The 16,461-nt window shown below is 33.8% G+C and overlaps 2 protein-coding genes and 2 long non-coding RNA genes across 5 annotated transcripts; 2 read left to right on the top strand and 2 right to left on the bottom strand.

Annotated features, from left to right (window-relative positions):
• Window positions 1-107: 107 nt before the first annotated feature.
• On the top strand, window positions 108-659 carry LOC124446985. The gene is made up of 3 exons (XR_006948571.1): window positions 108-268; window positions 339-539; window positions 627-659. It is a non-coding gene; the product is annotated as an uncharacterized LOC124446985 (long non-coding RNA).
• Window positions 660-2,049: 1,390 nt separating this feature from the next.
• LOC124446731 (U3 small nucleolar RNA-interacting protein 2-like) lies at window positions 2,050-9,148 on the top strand. Of its 2 annotated transcripts, XM_046997596.1 has the most exons (15): window positions 2,050-2,184; window positions 2,705-2,799; window positions 3,025-3,128; window positions 3,215-3,282; window positions 3,354-3,395; window positions 4,129-4,255; window positions 4,874-5,001; window positions 5,149-5,241; window positions 5,331-5,431; window positions 5,758-5,892; window positions 6,031-6,093; window positions 6,516-6,667; window positions 6,957-7,036; window positions 7,421-7,494; window positions 7,559-9,148. In XM_046997596.1, exons 1-15 carry the CDS (start codon window positions 2,140-2,142, stop codon window positions 7,584-7,586), a joined length of 1,335 nt encoding a protein of 444 aa, XP_046853552.1. In that variant the 5' UTR covers window positions 2,050-2,139; the 3' UTR covers window positions 7,587-9,148. The 2 variants fall into 2 exon arrangements, with proteins under 2 accessions (XP_046853552.1, XP_046853551.1); XM_046997595.1 differs by having other exon boundaries at window positions 7,421-9,148.
• Window positions 9,149-10,038: 890 nt separating this feature from the next.
• On the bottom strand, window positions 10,039-15,338 carry LOC124446575 (beta-arrestin-1-like). The gene is made up of 18 exons (XM_046997418.1): window positions 14,962-15,338; window positions 14,746-14,776; window positions 13,969-14,029; window positions 13,512-13,559; window positions 13,392-13,419; window positions 13,260-13,317; window positions 12,974-13,084; window positions 12,802-12,861; window positions 12,671-12,738; window positions 12,410-12,470; window positions 12,222-12,296; window positions 12,062-12,146; window positions 11,842-11,990; window positions 11,692-11,759; window positions 11,134-11,217; window positions 10,944-11,047; window positions 10,582-10,633; window positions 10,039-10,321 (listed from the first exon to the last, which is right to left on the bottom strand). The coding sequence occupies exons 1-18, from the start codon at window positions 15,036-15,038 to the stop codon at window positions 10,225-10,227; spliced, it is 1,317 nt and encodes a 438-aa protein (XP_046853374.1). The 5' UTR covers window positions 15,039-15,338; the 3' UTR covers window positions 10,039-10,224.
• On the bottom strand, window positions 11,286-11,683 carry LOC124446576. Its single transcript, XR_006948475.1, has 2 exons — window positions 11,562-11,683; window positions 11,286-11,519 (listed from the first exon to the last, which is right to left on the bottom strand). It is a non-coding gene; the product is annotated as an uncharacterized LOC124446576 (long non-coding RNA).
• Window positions 15,339-16,461: the final 1,123 nt, after the last annotated feature.

Here is a 16,461-nt window from a genome sequence, read left to right as displayed (position 1 = left end):
TGATAGATGTGCAGTTTTTGTTCAAACCGAGCAGAATTTGCTCGGTTTGAACAGTCATCAAAATTTCAATATGACAATGTTAGTTGTTTTGCAACTTCATCAAGTCTTTATTGTTTAAGACACATTTTGGCATCCATCCACTTCAACAACAACTTAAGGCGTGATGTAAAGATGAAGAATGATGGCAGTTTCCAAATAAATGTAGTGTATCCAAAGTTTAAAAATGGTGAAGGAACTGTGAGGGATGTCAGAGTTAAGCCCAAATTTGGTAAGTTGCTGCTAAATGTGTTGCTTTGCATCATTTCATAGTATTGAATACGACAATAATTTCTTTTTAGAGTATGTGGATGAATTATTTGAGAGTGTGATGCTGTCAACAAAAGACAAAGATGCATTATCAAATTCACAAAATCTTTTGAAAGAAATGTCCCCACCATCAATGAATGTCATGCTGCAAAAGCAACCCAGAGCTGAGGTGTTATTAAAACAGGTCCGTTGAAAATGCATTGTGGTCAATGATGTCCCTCCCTCAATTCCAGGTAATTAATAATGATTATATAAGATGTGGTAGCTAAACATGGTTTGAAAATCATTTTAAATAATGAAAATGTTTTGTTTCATGCCAGCAGCTACCAGTGTGCCATTCAGCTGTCAGTCAAAGTGGCAGTTTCAAAGAAAAAGTCAGCCAAAATGTTTGACATAAGAAGCCAATGAAAGGTCACAAACATGTGGCAGAGTGCCAAAAATAGGAAAACTTAATTTTCACATCACTCATTTATTTCATTTTTTAAATTCCAACTTTTATCATTAAATTTTGATCTTATTGCATGGTATGCACATGCTGGTAATGGTCTTCTTTCTTCTCCTAAGCATCCATAAATCATAGATGTGAATTCTCTGTATGCAACACATCGTAAAACCTGAATATAAAGCCAAATCATTACTAATGTGTCATAACACTAAAATATACTTAAATACTGGGAAATAACATAATATGCTATCATACATGTTTTCAGATCCTGTTTCTCTGTATCGTCTTTGTTCTCTGGTTTTGTATTTCCTAGCAGCCATTTTTAGCGACCACTTTTCCAAACAAACTGGTCTGAAACCTGGGTGTAGAGTGACACAACATGGAATAGTTGACAGATCTGCCAGAACCGACTGGTGTGTTAAGCTTTCAGCTACAGACTTAAGTTCTTGGCAGCACCAGGCCTCTAGAGGATTCTGAAGAAGTGTAACTTGACAAAAACCACACTTGCACCTGATCAATAAAGAAAATCACATTAAAAATTGTAATCGAGCATCTTTTAACAATTTTTTAATCAAAAGTAAATAAAAAGCGATGGTAATCTTGAATAGAAAATTGCACGTTTATGTCTATATTTCATAACTTGAAACCTGAATTGAAATACATTTCATAAGTTGAATTGAAATTAGAAATTTTATTACTCACCAAGAACTCAACTCAACTGTGTGATCAAGTCTTTTTGTAGCATTTCAAATTGCTTTTTTCATTTGACTTTTCCACGTAGTCTTCATACCATGCTTGTTCGGCCATTGGTTCATCAGCGTATAGATAGGACTCGGACTCGCCGTGATTTTCATCTATTATATTATATTCCTGGTCATTAATGTTCCTTGTTTCATCTTCGATGACATAAGAATATAATCATACTCCGAATCACATTGCGAACTATGAGAGCTTTCCGAATCAGAATTCAACTCCGCCATCTAATCGTTGATAACAAGCGCTTGACTTGTTCCTTAAGTTACGTCACAGAGACTTGATCCAGGCCCTATGCCAATTATCAACTTTTACTGTCAAATTTCATATTTGATCAATAATAATTCGAAAACAATGCAGCGCATGAAAAAATTGTAATATAAGTTTTAGATTACTTTTGAAGAAGCAATACGAAAATTCGAAAAAAAAAATTGTGAGATAAGCACTTTAAGCAACACGGGACATGCGCTGTTCAACTTCTACCATTCTATCATACATTGTCATCCAAATGATGATTGTACAGGAGACATTACATTGACATTACATGACGTATGGTCTAAACTACTTGAAGTTTTACCACGGACTTTTATTTTCACGAACAAGACGTGACTAAATTATATTTTTTGTCGTTCACAATGTCAAGCTTCTTTTTGTCGAATGCCAACAAAAGGAAGAAGAAGGTATTTTATTCTTTCTTTTGATTGACTTTTCAATTTTCAATTGTTGTAATTTTTATGTCGGGTATTGTATCAATGCTTTCCACGTGCTGCAATGCTTCTAATTTATATCTATTGGTCATAACAAACACCAACTCGAATTGTTTGACCAAATAATGCAAAAATTGTTATAATATTTCATAGTTTGGTAAAAGTATGTTACTTTATTGCATTGTATTATAATTTTACTTATGTTGTGCGTCTAAACTATCATTGGTCAGTATAATATAGCAATTAACAAACTATAGCAACTGCTGAACCACAATACAAAATTCACTTCCAGATATTTTATTTGAATTCTGCCTTCACATATGTTGTAAAATAGCAAAGTGTGATTCTTGCTCTTTGTTTTAAGTAAGTTACGTTTGCTACTATGTCTTTGCGCCAACTGAAGTTTAGTCCTAAAGGACAAACATTTGACCTTTTTAAGGAATTTTAGTTGAAAGCAAATTGAAAAAATTGAATTCAACATGTTCTTTGATAGAATACAAAGTTGAAATCATCTCAGAAAAAAACATCTGGTTCAAGAAAGACGAAAGTCGTGGATGAGGATGTAGGAAGCGATTTTGATTTTGAGAGGTAAAGCATTTTTTTTATTATGTTTGGACTTGACTGTGCAACGTTTATGTGCTGTAAAATTTTTGGCACTGCTTAGAACAAATTTCTATTATTAATGCTACCTATATGATACTGTTAATTTGAAATCTGATATACATAACTTAAATCTTGAGTTTACGAGATGATGTTTTTTTGTTGTGTGTTTTTTCTTTTATGCTATAATTAGCCATCATAAATTTTTTATAGTGAAGAACAAGCCAACAGGGACATTGATTATTCAGAAGATGAAACGGCCCAAGAGAAACGTCTTCGACTGGCAAAAGAGTATTTGATTCAGTTAGAAAACGAAGGTTGAAATATTCTCATTTTTCTACTTATGGAAGAATGCCTCATAATAATTATAGCTAATAATACCATTATGTATGCTTTGTTGAAGAGAAGGACAACCGACAAGATATCTCTGACAGTGAAGATGTAGTTGGAGAAAGGTTGCAAAGGGAAGTGGTAAGTCTGTTATAGCTACGTATAATCACATGTTTAATGTGATTTATTTATTGTTTATTTTTTTCATGAAGCTAGAGAAGCAAGGAAACTTAGAGAGAAAAATAGCCAGTAGTGTAAGTAACCCAAAGTATCTACTAATGGATTATTTTACTTTCATTGTAATTACTGGTGTGTTTACACTCAAAAAGTCAAAGTAGTGTAAACCTTTAATATTTTTACTTGGGCTCATCTAATTTTGGTTTTTGAATGTTTTCTACTCAAAGAAGGCTGTTAGTGAGAGGAGGTTGATTCGGGTGACTTTTCAGATAACATGAAACTAGTAAATATGGCAAAGCAGATATGGTTTATTAACCATTGCCAATGTTTGCTGATCAATGTGCGAAATAACGGTGTGCAATGTGCAATTTGCACATTGTTTTAGCTAAAATGAAAACAATTGCACATCACTTTTTCAAACGATGTGCAAAAATCTGCGGTTTTAACAAAAAACACTGTCATAAATCATATGAATTTGTTCATGTTTAAAAATATTAATTTAGCAATTAGCGCTATATAATAAATAACGTAATATCGATTTGATTATGCCTCTAAAGAAACACTTTTGTCAAAAAAATTGCACATCGTTTTTTCTGAACTAATTCGCACTGTTGCTGATTTTAGTAAAAGGTCATGATCTCAAAACCTGATCTATAGTTTGTTTTTTTTGTTCAAAAATGAAGCAAGATTTAGACCATAAAGCAAGGTTGTAGAAACTGACTTTTGCAAGTTTAAAAATTTAGGTATAAATTTTTACATACAAATAATGAGGTATGAAGTGATGTCAAAACTATATACTGCTGTTTCTAGTGTATTTGCCCTAGTGAAGATGATATCAAAATACTTACTGGTCATAGATTGTCACTGACATGCCTGTGCATATCTTCGAATGATAAATATGTGTTTTCAGGATCAAAAGATTGTTCCATTGTCAAATGTGAGTAACCTCGTGAAATATATGCAGATTTCTTTTATGCATGACATCAAAAGCGTCACATTGTATAATGCAAGTATTATTAACATGTAGAAATTTGTCTATTCTATGCACGATAAAATTCTATGCAAGATTTTATTTCATGATTGTTAAATATGTATGTGACAATGTGTTTTGTTTGTTGGTAAATTAAACAGTACTGTCAAAATGTATTTCACTTGGAATATTGTATGTATTATGGTCAGCTCAATTTTTTCTGTGTGAACAGCCTGCAGATTTGTGCCCAAACCAGGGCATTGTACTCCGGCACTCAGTCTGAACGTGCTATTATGGTCTGTTCAATTTTTTCTGTTGTTTTATATTCTATATAAATATATTCTATGTGGTCTGTTCAATTTTTTCTGTTGTTTTATATTCTATATAATTATATTCTATGTCATTCATTTTACTTCTGTTCTATTTAGTTATTTTAATTATATTCTGTTTATCAGCTCACAGATTTTTTTGATTATATTTAATTCTAATTATTTTATTATTTTCCACTCTTTTTTATTCTCAGTTGCTATGCATGAGAACTAACTCAGAAATTTGATGAACTACATGGCATATTTTTCTGTGCAGGGAATCTGCTTATTGGCTGTAAAGAAGGAAAGATACCAAGTGGGCATGTAAAATGTGGGAATAATGAAAACCATGGTCATATTGGGCATGTATTTGCAATTGCCATTTCATCTGATGGTAAATTTTTGGTAAGTAAAATTTCACAAATTTATGTTCATTATAGCACAATAAACGTACATAGAATATAGGAAATCAGATCACCTACCCACTTCTCCCTTCGTTAATTCAAATAGCACAAACAACTCCGAAATAATTGTGCTTGCAAAATTTTTTAGGCTAGCGGTGGGCAGGATAAACTTATTCGTATCTGGAATCCTGAGGACCTTACTCATATTCATACTTTCAAAGGACATCGAGAAGCTGTTACTGTATGTTCAATCACAGCTAAGCAACTTTTTTTAGTTTTAAGAAAATTAACGTAAAAGATCCTAGTAATGCTTTAACATAATTTGATTAGGGTCTGGCTTTTCGTCATGAATCCAATCAATTATTCAGTGCATCTAAAGATCGAACAGTGAAGATTTGGAGTTTAGATGAAATGACGTTTGTTGACACTCTGTACGTAATTTTGATTGAGTGTGTTTTTGACATCTTTTTTTATCGTCAAAATGACATCGTTTCTTTAATGTTAGTTTTCATTGCTAACGTATAGCTATATACAGCAGTGATCAAAGTATTTTCATGATAGGCGTACTGCCTGTGCTCCCTTCCCTATTACTGAAAAACAATATAATATGTATAACAGAATAACCTGTTCATTTACAAATTAAATTCATGATCATCTTTGCTCGAGACGTTCCGTTCATGTTTGCTTGCTTTATATGTTGATTTGCATTTGTATTGGTTTGTGTCTTTTATATTGAGGGATTATTTATGTCATGTAGTTTTGGTCATGAAGATGGCGTCACTGCCATCGATTGCATGAGAAGCGAACAAGCGGTAACCTCTGGAGGACGTGATTCCAGCATCCGTTTGTGGAAGGTTGTTGCAGAATCCCAGTTGGTTTTCAATGGTGCAGGGTAAGTATTTTTAAAAGTTATTGTTGAATCTAACTGTGTTCCATTTTACGGGGGTATATAAAATTTTATATACAATTGTGTTTCCGTTTGGAGCAAACTATGATCGTTACATTTGTTACTTTATATGCATTTTTATAGTGGATCTATTGATTGTTTGCGAATGATTAACGAGAAGACTTTCGTTTCTGGCTCTGACGACGGGTATGAATATTTGCACACCAATGCCAACTCTATGATTCATTTAAAGTACATTTTTCAACCATTCAAACATCGTCCCGTAGCGAAGAAACATGGTAACATTTAATACCCAACAGTGGTGGTAGCCAGCATGCTACTTTGCCGGCAAGTTTGGTCGTGTTATGTAGATTTTTCCCTCTTCACTCAATGCAAAAAATATATTTTTCTAAAGAAATAATGCTAATGTGCGGAAATTGACCTAGAACCAAACTTGTGAGATGGTAGCTGGCAGTACAACTTATATCCGTCTCCATTAGTGCTCGCGCAGAATTAGACTTGTAGATTTTTTTTTACTTCATGGTCACCATAAATTGAAGGTTGTAGCTTAAGTACCCTGATTGATCTTAAACCCACCTTTTAGTTTCTAATAGAAATTCTTTGAACAGGTCTTTGTCGTTGTGGAATGTCACAAAGAAAAAACCTTTATATACCATTCATAAAGCTCACAAATCTGGAAACACCGACAGCGCGTACGCACCACGAGAATCGTGGACTGCATCTGTTGCTTCAGCTCGTAATACTGACTTGATAGCCTCTGGTAATTATTACACAAGTACTTTGTTCACATTTATTTAATAGGGTGATATAGATATAGCAACGTATTCAGCGGATCTTAAGTTCACATTTCCACTAAGCGAAACGGGTTGCTTTGGCGTAAACGCCATCTCGATTCCAGTATCTAAATCGTTCCTCTAATAGGTCGTAAATCTTATCGTACTTATACATCAATAATTTCATATAAATACACAGTCTCAATCATTTTTCGAATGTCTGTAATTGTAATAAATCATCTCGATGATGTCGTTCATCAATTCCTTTTCCATTAGGATCTTCAGATTCTTTCATAAGACTTTGGCGTTGTGAAGATGGAAATAAATCAATTTCTTCTTTATTCAGTATACATATGGTTAGTATCTCGTGTAATGAATCATGCCTTTTGACGAAATGGCCCTATTTTAAATATTTGAACAAATACTGGTTGGTTCATTTTTTGGACATACGTATATTATTGTTGGGATTCAAAAATACCCAACTAACAGCCCCACATGTTTAAGTTGTCTTTTTTGGTACACGAAGTAAATTGCTATTTGCCTAACTGATTTTTCTTCAAGGGACCTGGAGCGATTATGCCACTAAGACTTAGTTCAAACGTTGAACTTTACATGAACCGAACGCATTTAAAACAAAAGATAACGAGGAAGTTCATCTCATTTTCTTTTGTCTTTAATGCGTTCGGTGCATGTAAAGTTGGACGTTTGAAACAGGCGTAACTTCATTTGCTTTATTACAGATCGGTTTTGTGAACGCTTTGGCCTTCTCAAATCATGGGGAATATCTTGTTGCTGGTGTTGGTCAGGAACACAGGTTAGGACGATGGTGGCGTTTAAAGGAAGCAAAAAATTGCTTATGTATTATTCCTTTATTTAAGGCTAGTGATGTTAGCAGGACGTAGCTGAGAAATATTTGTTATATGTTACGGTAGAATGCATTATTTTATTCTGCCTTTATATTTCACATGTTGGAACACACCGAGTTACGTTTTGAAGGGATTAGTATAATTTCATGTCAGCATCCGTATGACCATAGGCGGCCCAAAAAATCACTTACCTAGCCAACTCACCCCATATATTTATTCTCTATATTATAATATAGATACAATCAATTAGTACAAAGTTTGCGGCGCACGGTCTGTTACGATAGAGTGGGGAGAGTTTTGTTTGTTTAAATTATTTATCTATTACTAACGATAACTCACCCCATATATTTATTAAATATATTATAATATAGATACCATCAATTAGTACAAAGTTTGCGGCGCACGGTCTGTTACGATAGAGTGGGGAGAGTTTTGTTTGTTTAAATTATTTAGCTAGCTAAGCGAGTTTTTGGGAAGCCTATGGTATGACAGGAGTTTTTTTTGTTGCTTTTTCGTATGATTGATGAATTCTCGATGGCTGTTAAGCGTATGACGTCAATAGAAAATGACGTTGGCAAAAATAAAGTAGAAAACGAAAACTTTCATTTGTTAGTCTTCGCCATGTTATATGTGAACGTTGTGAAAGTGTAGGTATCCGAAATCAGAGACAAAAAACGCATACCGCTGACCAGGTGTTTAGTCAGCTTTGTTTTGAATTGCTACTACCACAAACTGCTATTAGCAATGCACAAAATAGTATAATTTCACCCTTCTATTTGTGTACGTGTTTCACGTTTAGCGGTCATCTGCGGAATCCTTGGTCTTAATCTCGTACGTTTTCTAATAATTAACAGAAACTTGAAAAAAATTACTTCATTCATATTTGGTAGAGGAATCGGCAAAAATTAAGAGGTTACGTTATAGTTAGTTAAAGTGTTGGTCAAATTTCATACTGTATTGCCTTAAATATTTCTGTATGAACCGGGCAATGCTTCAGTTAGCACAATTCATCACGTCTTACAAGTTTCATACGTACACCACTTTAACATACTTACATTTCCGGTTAGCTCTAACCTGTCATCTGTCTGATTTATCAACTTGGCAAAGACGCATCCTTTTTTGTGTTTCTACATGAAACTTTATGCTGTTGTAGATATTGTTGAACGATCTGGTCAAAAACTGAACAAACTCCTATAGACACTTTCCTGCATGAAATATATTACAGCGGCCGACACTGCTGTTCAACTTCTTCAAGGAACAACTTCTAACACTCAACAGTCAACATTATTAATTCCTGCTACCTTCTGTTCTATGACCGTCATTGTCTTCTCTTCGCTCTCCAACCTTTTCCTCATTCATACGTACAATCATACTCAAAATACTCCATCACATATTCAGTACCTGTCTAAAAAGATATCCATCATGTCACTCAACTGCAGCACATTCTTCTTATCTCTATGTTTTTATCACTCTAATTTGTATACACATGCATTGCGTTCCTTTCTACGGTCTAACCGAGCGTTCATTGGTGGAAATAGTTACACTTCCAAAGATTTATCTGACAATAAAATTGGGGTAAATAAAAAACATTTTGGACTAGAATAAAAATTGTGCTCCCAAGAAGCACTTTTGAACTAGCTTGCGCACATAAATGACAGCTAAAAATAAATTTGAACATATTGGGTTAAATATGGCTAATGTTCTTGAAGCTAACAAAATTTTGGGCTATGCGTACGTGAACGCTTGGCTTTTTTGTATGTTGGGTTTTTAAATGCGATTTTTTTATAATTTTCATCGATTACGGATAAATGGGACCTTAATACTAAGCTCGTAATGACCAAGTGCGAGGTCTTTACGGAGAAATAACGAACCGAGGTGTTTTTGTACAGACCGAGCCCGCAGGGCGAGGTTTGTATAAAAAGACAGTGGTCCGATATTTCTCAGTAAAGACCGAGAAGGCGAGGTTATTAAAAGGATTATTATATGGCATTGTTTCACCTGAAACGAAGCTTGCTTTCTTTCTCGTCCTTGCTGTTTTTTACCGTTTGGCTTTCACTTTTCTAGTTTTCGTCCATAAAAAATAAATCGTTTGAAATTGTATCGTCTGGATAGTTAAACTGTTTTCCAAGTGTTTTTCCTTTGACTCACATTCGTAAATGGTTTTTGTTTCGTTTATTTTGCGTTTTGCTGTTTGCTTTACGAAGTTTGTTTACATTTAAATTTAAAATTACGCGTTTTGGACCGTGGTCGATTACGGCAAAATAATGGACCGGCAAAATGTTTCTGTGCCAATCAAAGCGCGCCATTTTGCCGGAAGTGACGCTTGCCATATAATAATAATTCATAGTAATATATGAATATATATACTGCAGGTCATGTAAGATTAAGATATTTACGTAAGTATAGTATTGGAAAGCGTAAATTCTCAGTTACTTGTACTCACAAACAGCGAACTGTGCATGCTAGAATCGCATGCTGACACATTATAGAAGTAAATTTTGTAGATGCTTGTAATTACAATTATCCGAATATCTATCAATCACAATTGTTATAACTCTATAAGACATCTTGAATCTTATGTCTGGTGCATTAGATATGTGCAAGATCCGGTCTGTCCTTGGGCGACTAAATACTAATGTATAATTTCATCTTGAATATCCTATATTTTTTGACACATATCAAGCTTCAGTTGTGTCTCCATGCTCACCCTTCAATCTCATTCGTGCAAAATCTTCAAAGATTAAATCATCGTCATCGTCTTGCTTTTCTACCCCACTAAAAAGGCAAGCGCGAGAAAAAATACTGAATAACAAAGTTGGACGCGTATGAAGTTGATAACTAGGAACATGGTAATGGGATGATTTGAACTCGGGAGTATCGCCACATGTTTGTAGGAGTTGACAGTCCAGGTTAGTGCAGTCTTAAGTTGGTGTTGTGTTGAAAGACTTTTTCTACAAACTTAGAGGTGGTTATCTTCACTCTCAAGTATAATGAATAGAAAGTGTACTTCAGTTCAACGAAAAGTTAAAGCTTACTTTGTATCAAAATCAATGAGATTATGATCAACCGCTTGGTCGGAATTGTTTTCTAAACGAAAAGTAAAATTTTGAATGAAAAGCTATGATCTTTAGGAAAAATCTTTGATGTATCAAGCACATTGAACTAAAATACATGGAACGCTACCTGTAATAGAAAAGTCTAATAAATTCTTGAAGCCAAATTTTACACCCAGACACGAGTGTGAAGTCAATCAGTTTTCAGAACTCGAAACACTACACACGCGTGTCTGGGTGTAAGATGTGGCTTCAATTATTTGCTTTAGGTAGCGTTCCATGTATTTTAGTTCAATGGTCAAAAATGTTTATGTTTAAGACATGTATGCATGAACGTCAATCACCTTCTCTTTCTTTGGCTTTATCACGAGGAGGTTGACTGGGTGCGGATTCCGGTTCTTCTGGTTTGGGATGTGTTAACATAAAGGGAAGTTCCACAGCAAGATCTCTTTAATTAAAGTTAAATTATTGCAAACATGAGTGCAATGAAATAAAAAGTTACAAACAATGAAAAATTTGGTAAAAATGGCTAACCCTCCATAGGCAACAATAAGTCGAATTTTGACTTTGTACTGAACTATGATTCCAAGATTTTCTTTCGAAACATCGGATTCCAAACTATAGAAAAGAATAACCCCAGAATGAACACAAACACAAGTTAGATTCTCTTTTCATCTATTATTTTAGCTAATCAAATCAGATTTTGTTTATAAATAATTTCAAATTGGCGAAATTAGTTAGAAATCCCTAAGTTACCTAGATAGTTGTGGATGTGATATCATCGTGTTCCTAAGTTACCTAGATGGTTGTGGATGTGATATCATCGTGTTCCTAAGTTACCTAGATAGTTGTGGATGTGATATCATCGTGTCCCTAAGTTACCTACGTAGTTGTGGATGTGATATCGTGTCCTAAGTTACCTACATAGTTGTGGATGTGATATCATCGTGTCCCTAATTTACCTACATAGTTGTGGATGTGATATCATCGTATCCCTAAGTTACCTACATAGTTGTGGATGTGATATCATCGTGTCCCTAAGTTACCTACATAGTTGTGGATGCAATATCATCGTGTCCCTAAGTCACCTACATGGTTGAAGATGCCAGATTTGTATCTTCATGTTTAAGCTTCCCATCCAATGCAAGACCACGTTTATCCTACCAAAAATATACTAAACGTTTAGTTAACCAAAAAACCGGTTTTCATACACTACTATAACAATAATTTAAAGATAGATACCTTGTTATTGGAAAGCAAAGGTGTCAAAGAATAAACTTTTGACAAATTACAACTTGGCCCGATTGGAAATCCTTCTTCGCTGTCCAATGTGGCAACTGGACATTTATATTGAGCAGTAGAGAAAAGACATATGTCTGCATGTTGCCGAACTGTAAGATGCCCGTCATAACAAAATAGAGTTTCTGATAACCAATAATACGTAGCAAGACTAACCACTTACCAGTAATGCGAATCTTTTTCACAGAACGCGATGATCGATTCGTAATATGAATATTGACTGCAATAGATTCTCCGTGATAGTAAAGCTATAATTTCACAAGGATAAGAATTCATCATTCCTGAGTGTGCATAAATATTTATATTTTTGTAAGCGTGCTCACCCCTTTATCTAGACTCGCTTCAATATGAAGAGGATGTTGACTCATCATAAAAACTTTCTCCGCTTCAACAAATGGCTAGAAAAAATGATTGATAACGTTATCACTAGTTATCTTAAAGGGTACATACTTGTGATTAATTTTCGTAACAATTAATGTTAACTTAACCATAATTATTCGAAAAAACTCACCTGTGGCTGAGGTTGTTCTGGTGCATACGTAATTTTTCTGATTGCAAGACGAACGCAGTCTCTAAAGACAATAATTTGAACTGATCGCGTTGTCATAAATTGTTCGACTTTGGCCAGTAAGAACAATTTACTCAGATTATCCATGTTCTCTATATGTATATCAGTAATCTTTAAAGACTAATTATATCAGCATAAAATTAGAAACAGTCATTTGTGTAGTAGTATCTTAAATTCAGCACATATTTGAGTGCATAGTCATACCTCTTGTGCGGTTTCTCTTCCAACGATGGTGCAACAAAAGTCTTAAGTTCATAGTCAACTCCACATGGCTAAGTAAGTTTAAAGTATATTTTTTATTCCATTTGGATAATCTTTCCTAAGAAAAGTATTACCTTTCCTGTGTCACCAGGAGCTGGTTGGAGTGTTACTGATGAGGGCGAGCCGGGAGGTAGCTGTTGACAAAACATAAAAGATGGAACTAATGCATAAATTGAGTTTTAAACTATACAGTACATGATCTTTCATTTTTGTTAATTGAAAATTGATCTCGCATACTAAAAATACCTCAAATATAAAAGGATATGCATCCTTCCCAAGTTTTTTCAACAACCTTTCCTGCAAACGTGTTAGTGGAACTTGTTCTTTATCAGGAGGTGGATACACTTGTTCACTGGCCTAGAAATAGTGCTATATGATAGCTTTCCAACAGTAAGCCACTTGCTAAAATTTCTTGTGACATGTATATATAATCAGCTAGCATAATTTCTATAATGTTATGTTGGGAGATAAAGTAAAAGTTCATTGAGCATGTTCTACATGAAAATACTGAACATTTCAGGATTTGTTTTACCAGAAACAAGTCTTTACGAAATGTCAGGCCTAAAACATCAAGATCCTCTCTTCCATATCTATAATGATTCAAAGGGATTATTAGTGATTGCCATCAACCTAATACTTAAATTGTGTTTTGACTTTAACAAACCTAAACGCAGCCAAAATGTGGACGAACACTATAAACACATTGGTTTTTTTGTAAAATGAAATATATCAATCATCATTGTAGCCTCAAGTACTATCAACTTTAATCAAAGTTAGTATTTACCTTTGTTATTTGGTCCAACATATTCAGGGTCAACAAGAACTACACCATCTACCAAAAAAAAAACAATTTATTAACAGAATCAGAATTTTTGGAATTATTTTATTCAAAAGTAAATCGTATCATTATGATTATTTCTTTTGACCATTAAGTGTGAGGTTTTGACACAATTTTTCAAGTTTCCCTCGAACATAGAAAGCACACTGACTTTTTCAACAATGAATGTTGCTCAAAGAAACCTAGTCTGTAAAATAAATAGCCCTGACCAAAATCATAGAATTTCACATATGACAAAAAATTTAACATAATATCAAAAAAAAACTCGAACAAATAAACAGGTTTTGTAGCTTAATGGTGCAGTGGTTGGCATCTATGTAAAATACATTTATGAAATGCACCAACCCTTAATACTGGTATTATGAAATTTCAAGATTACCTGACTACTTGCACTTATACATACCTACAGGATCTATATGATTCACGTGATCAACAAAGTCTCTTTTTCCAATATAACATGTAACCTATTGGAGAGATCATTTTGTATTAAGTTTCATTTACAAATTACATTTTTTTAAGATCTACTAATGCCACATGCACATTTGTTTGATGACTGATATGCACAGATTATATATTACGGATTAGTCTTGGACACCTGTAAGTCGTCCCCCACAAAAATCAGTGATTCAAATGATCAACAAGTCTAAAATTCACTGTATTAAGTCTTCTTAATTCTTAAAAAATATATGCTTCAAACATATTCTATTAGTAAAAACATCACGTTTGCCATTTTAGACAAGAAGAGACAATATATTTGCATTAAAATAATTGATGTAAACAGTTGAAAGATGACCTTAAAAAGATAATGTGCATGTGGTTAACCCCAGAAGAGGCAATTGTTTACAAGAATTATTAATATGCTAATTTCATCTTAGAGAAGCGTTTGAATGTTATACATGAAATTTTATGCATCTCTGTTTTATAAGACTAAAAGCATACAGAGCTTTAAACCAGAAAAAAAGCACGTAAATTCAACATTGAAACGTTTGAATTTAACAGAGTAGATAAAGATGGCTTCTCTTAATTTTACAGCTTTTTTAAAACAAAGATAAGGAACGAGAAAAGCTCATACGAAAACAGCTGCTCTGTACACTTCGAGCTGCATGATCAGGCAGCTTTACAGGTTAAACGAGAAAAAGTAGCAAATTATTGAATGTAATGCCTTATCGAAAAATCGTACCTTACTATTTGGCGATGCCTTCTTGAATACCCTATGAATTTGTAACATTTAATCGCATAAACAAAAGATATTCTACACTCCAATTGCACATGATTCATAGCGTTCTCGTGGGCCAAATAATGTACAATACACAGTAGTTATAGGAAAGATCAACGAACGGAGATACGAATGTATTGTTTCACTTGATACTTATTATAAAGTAAAAATATAAACTACCTTGTCCCACTACCTTTAACTTTATTTGACGGTTCGTTTGAGTTCTGGTTGTTTTCTTCTGCACTTACTGTCGCCATGAATAGTTATATAATGCCAACAAAAATTTGAAACAACTGAGCAAAATAATACCAAAATATAATATATTGCAGTCCACAAGATTATAGAAACAGTAGCGGTAGCATAAATTTGCGAGCAGTTTTCTACCGCATTGAAGATAAATCCATGGTCTCTCTTATTTTAAAATGACGTATTTTTGAATCACAATTGACACGCATGAGGGAGTTAACAGTTAGCACATATGCAAGCTGACAAGAATGAATATTATGTGAAACGGTTGTTTCAGAAGCCAGCCTTACATTACTTCTGTTTTTAGTCTATGACATTGAATTATAAATATACTGGAATGATAACCCCATTAAGAATGCCCTGTGATTGGATGAAGCCAACATATGTTTAAAATTTGTCTACTCCCCCCTGAAATAGTGCATATTTTCTTGGCGATCGATGTTTGTTTTTACTTTTGGCAACGAGAATTCTGTCAAAAAATAACTCAGAAAAAGCGAATATTTTTGCGCGGTTTTTTGCCAACTTTTGTTTTTGTCAGACAATATTTCAGAGACTGAACGACCTTTGTGCAATGTAGTTACTTGAGTGAAAAATGTAATGCCTTTACTATAGTCAAAGCTAAATATTGAAGGTATTAAACAAACAGAAAAGGGTGAAATTTAGCGATACAAAAAGTGTATTTTTTGAAAAACTAAGGTTACAAAGGACTGGCACTACCTACAAAACACGGCTTCAATTCCCCCCCCCTGAGTTATCATTCCAGTATATTTATAACTCAATGGTCTATGAACACTGATCTGCTTCAGCACTTTGGTCAGCATGTCACAAAATACGTAGATGTCATGAGCAGAATTAATTGATAATTTTCCATGCAAAGTGCGAGGAACGTGTGAGAATTGAGAATGAAATCTATGGTTTCACAAACGGCCCACAAACCTGTTTAGGTTTTTTATGCAATCGCTTTATATACCTAAAAACCAAATAAATTTCTTAAATATCTCACTAGTAAATGGCAAAACACCAAAAAAGAAATACATCTCATTAATAACGAATAATTTTAAAATACTTTTGCCGTTTTTTAGCATTCAAATGTATTTCTATGCAAATGAAAACGCAAATGTTTTTAGGGTTTGTGGCAAATATTTTTTTAAACCTATGCTGTGCTTTGGTCACTTATCTAAATATTCATCATATTTTGAATGCTCAAACGCATCGCAGATTGGATGAATTTAAGTGAAAACAATTGAAAAAAATGTAGTTAATCTGAACGTATGCGAGCAAAAATATAGTGAAATTATTCGCTATTGAAATATATTTGTTTTTCATGTCTTGCCATTTACTTATGAGATATCTACAGTTTTGTAAAAGTGTTTGAGTTAACAGTCGGTAATTTTGTGTTGAGACAATAAGACTTGCCTAACGTGTCAATAAGAC

This window comes from Xenia sp. Carnegie-2017, unplaced genomic scaffold (assembly GCF_021976095.1).
Source record: "Xenia sp. Carnegie-2017 unplaced genomic scaffold, XeniaSp_v1 HiC_scaffold_22, whole genome shotgun sequence".
In the NCBI taxonomy this organism is placed as follows: Eukaryota; Metazoa; Cnidaria; class Anthozoa; order Malacalcyonacea; family Xeniidae; genus Xenia; species Xenia sp. Carnegie-2017.
The sequence above is the reverse complement of the archived record's forward strand: the minus strand, read 5'-3'. Positions and strand labels throughout refer to the sequence as shown.

Bases quoted from the DNA above. Each gene is read 5' to 3' on its own strand.
- LOC124446575 (XM_046997418.1), bottom strand. From the start codon at position 15,038: ATGGCGACAGTAAGTGCAGAAGAAAACAACCAGAACTCAAACGAACCG. The intron at 12,471-12,670 runs GTATGACTATGC...TATTGTCTTTAG, and splicing joins GAAGAGAAACCGCACAAGAG to AGACTGCGTTCGTCTTGCAA. The intron at 12,147-12,221 runs GTGAGCACGCTT...GTGAAATTATAG, and splicing joins AAGCGAGTCTAGATAAAGGG to CTTTACTATCACGGAGAATC.
- LOC124446731 (XM_046997595.1), top strand. From the start codon at position 2,140: ATGTCAAGCTTCTTTTTGTCGAATGCCAACAAAAGGAAGAAGAAG. The intron at 3,396-4,128 runs GTAAGTAACCCA...TGCTGTTTCTAG, and splicing joins AGAGAAAAATAGCCAGTAGT to TGTATTTGCCCTAGTGAAGA. The intron at 5,002-5,148 runs GTAAGTAAAATT...AAAATTTTTTAG, and splicing joins CATCTGATGGTAAATTTTTG to GCTAGCGGTGGGCAGGATAA.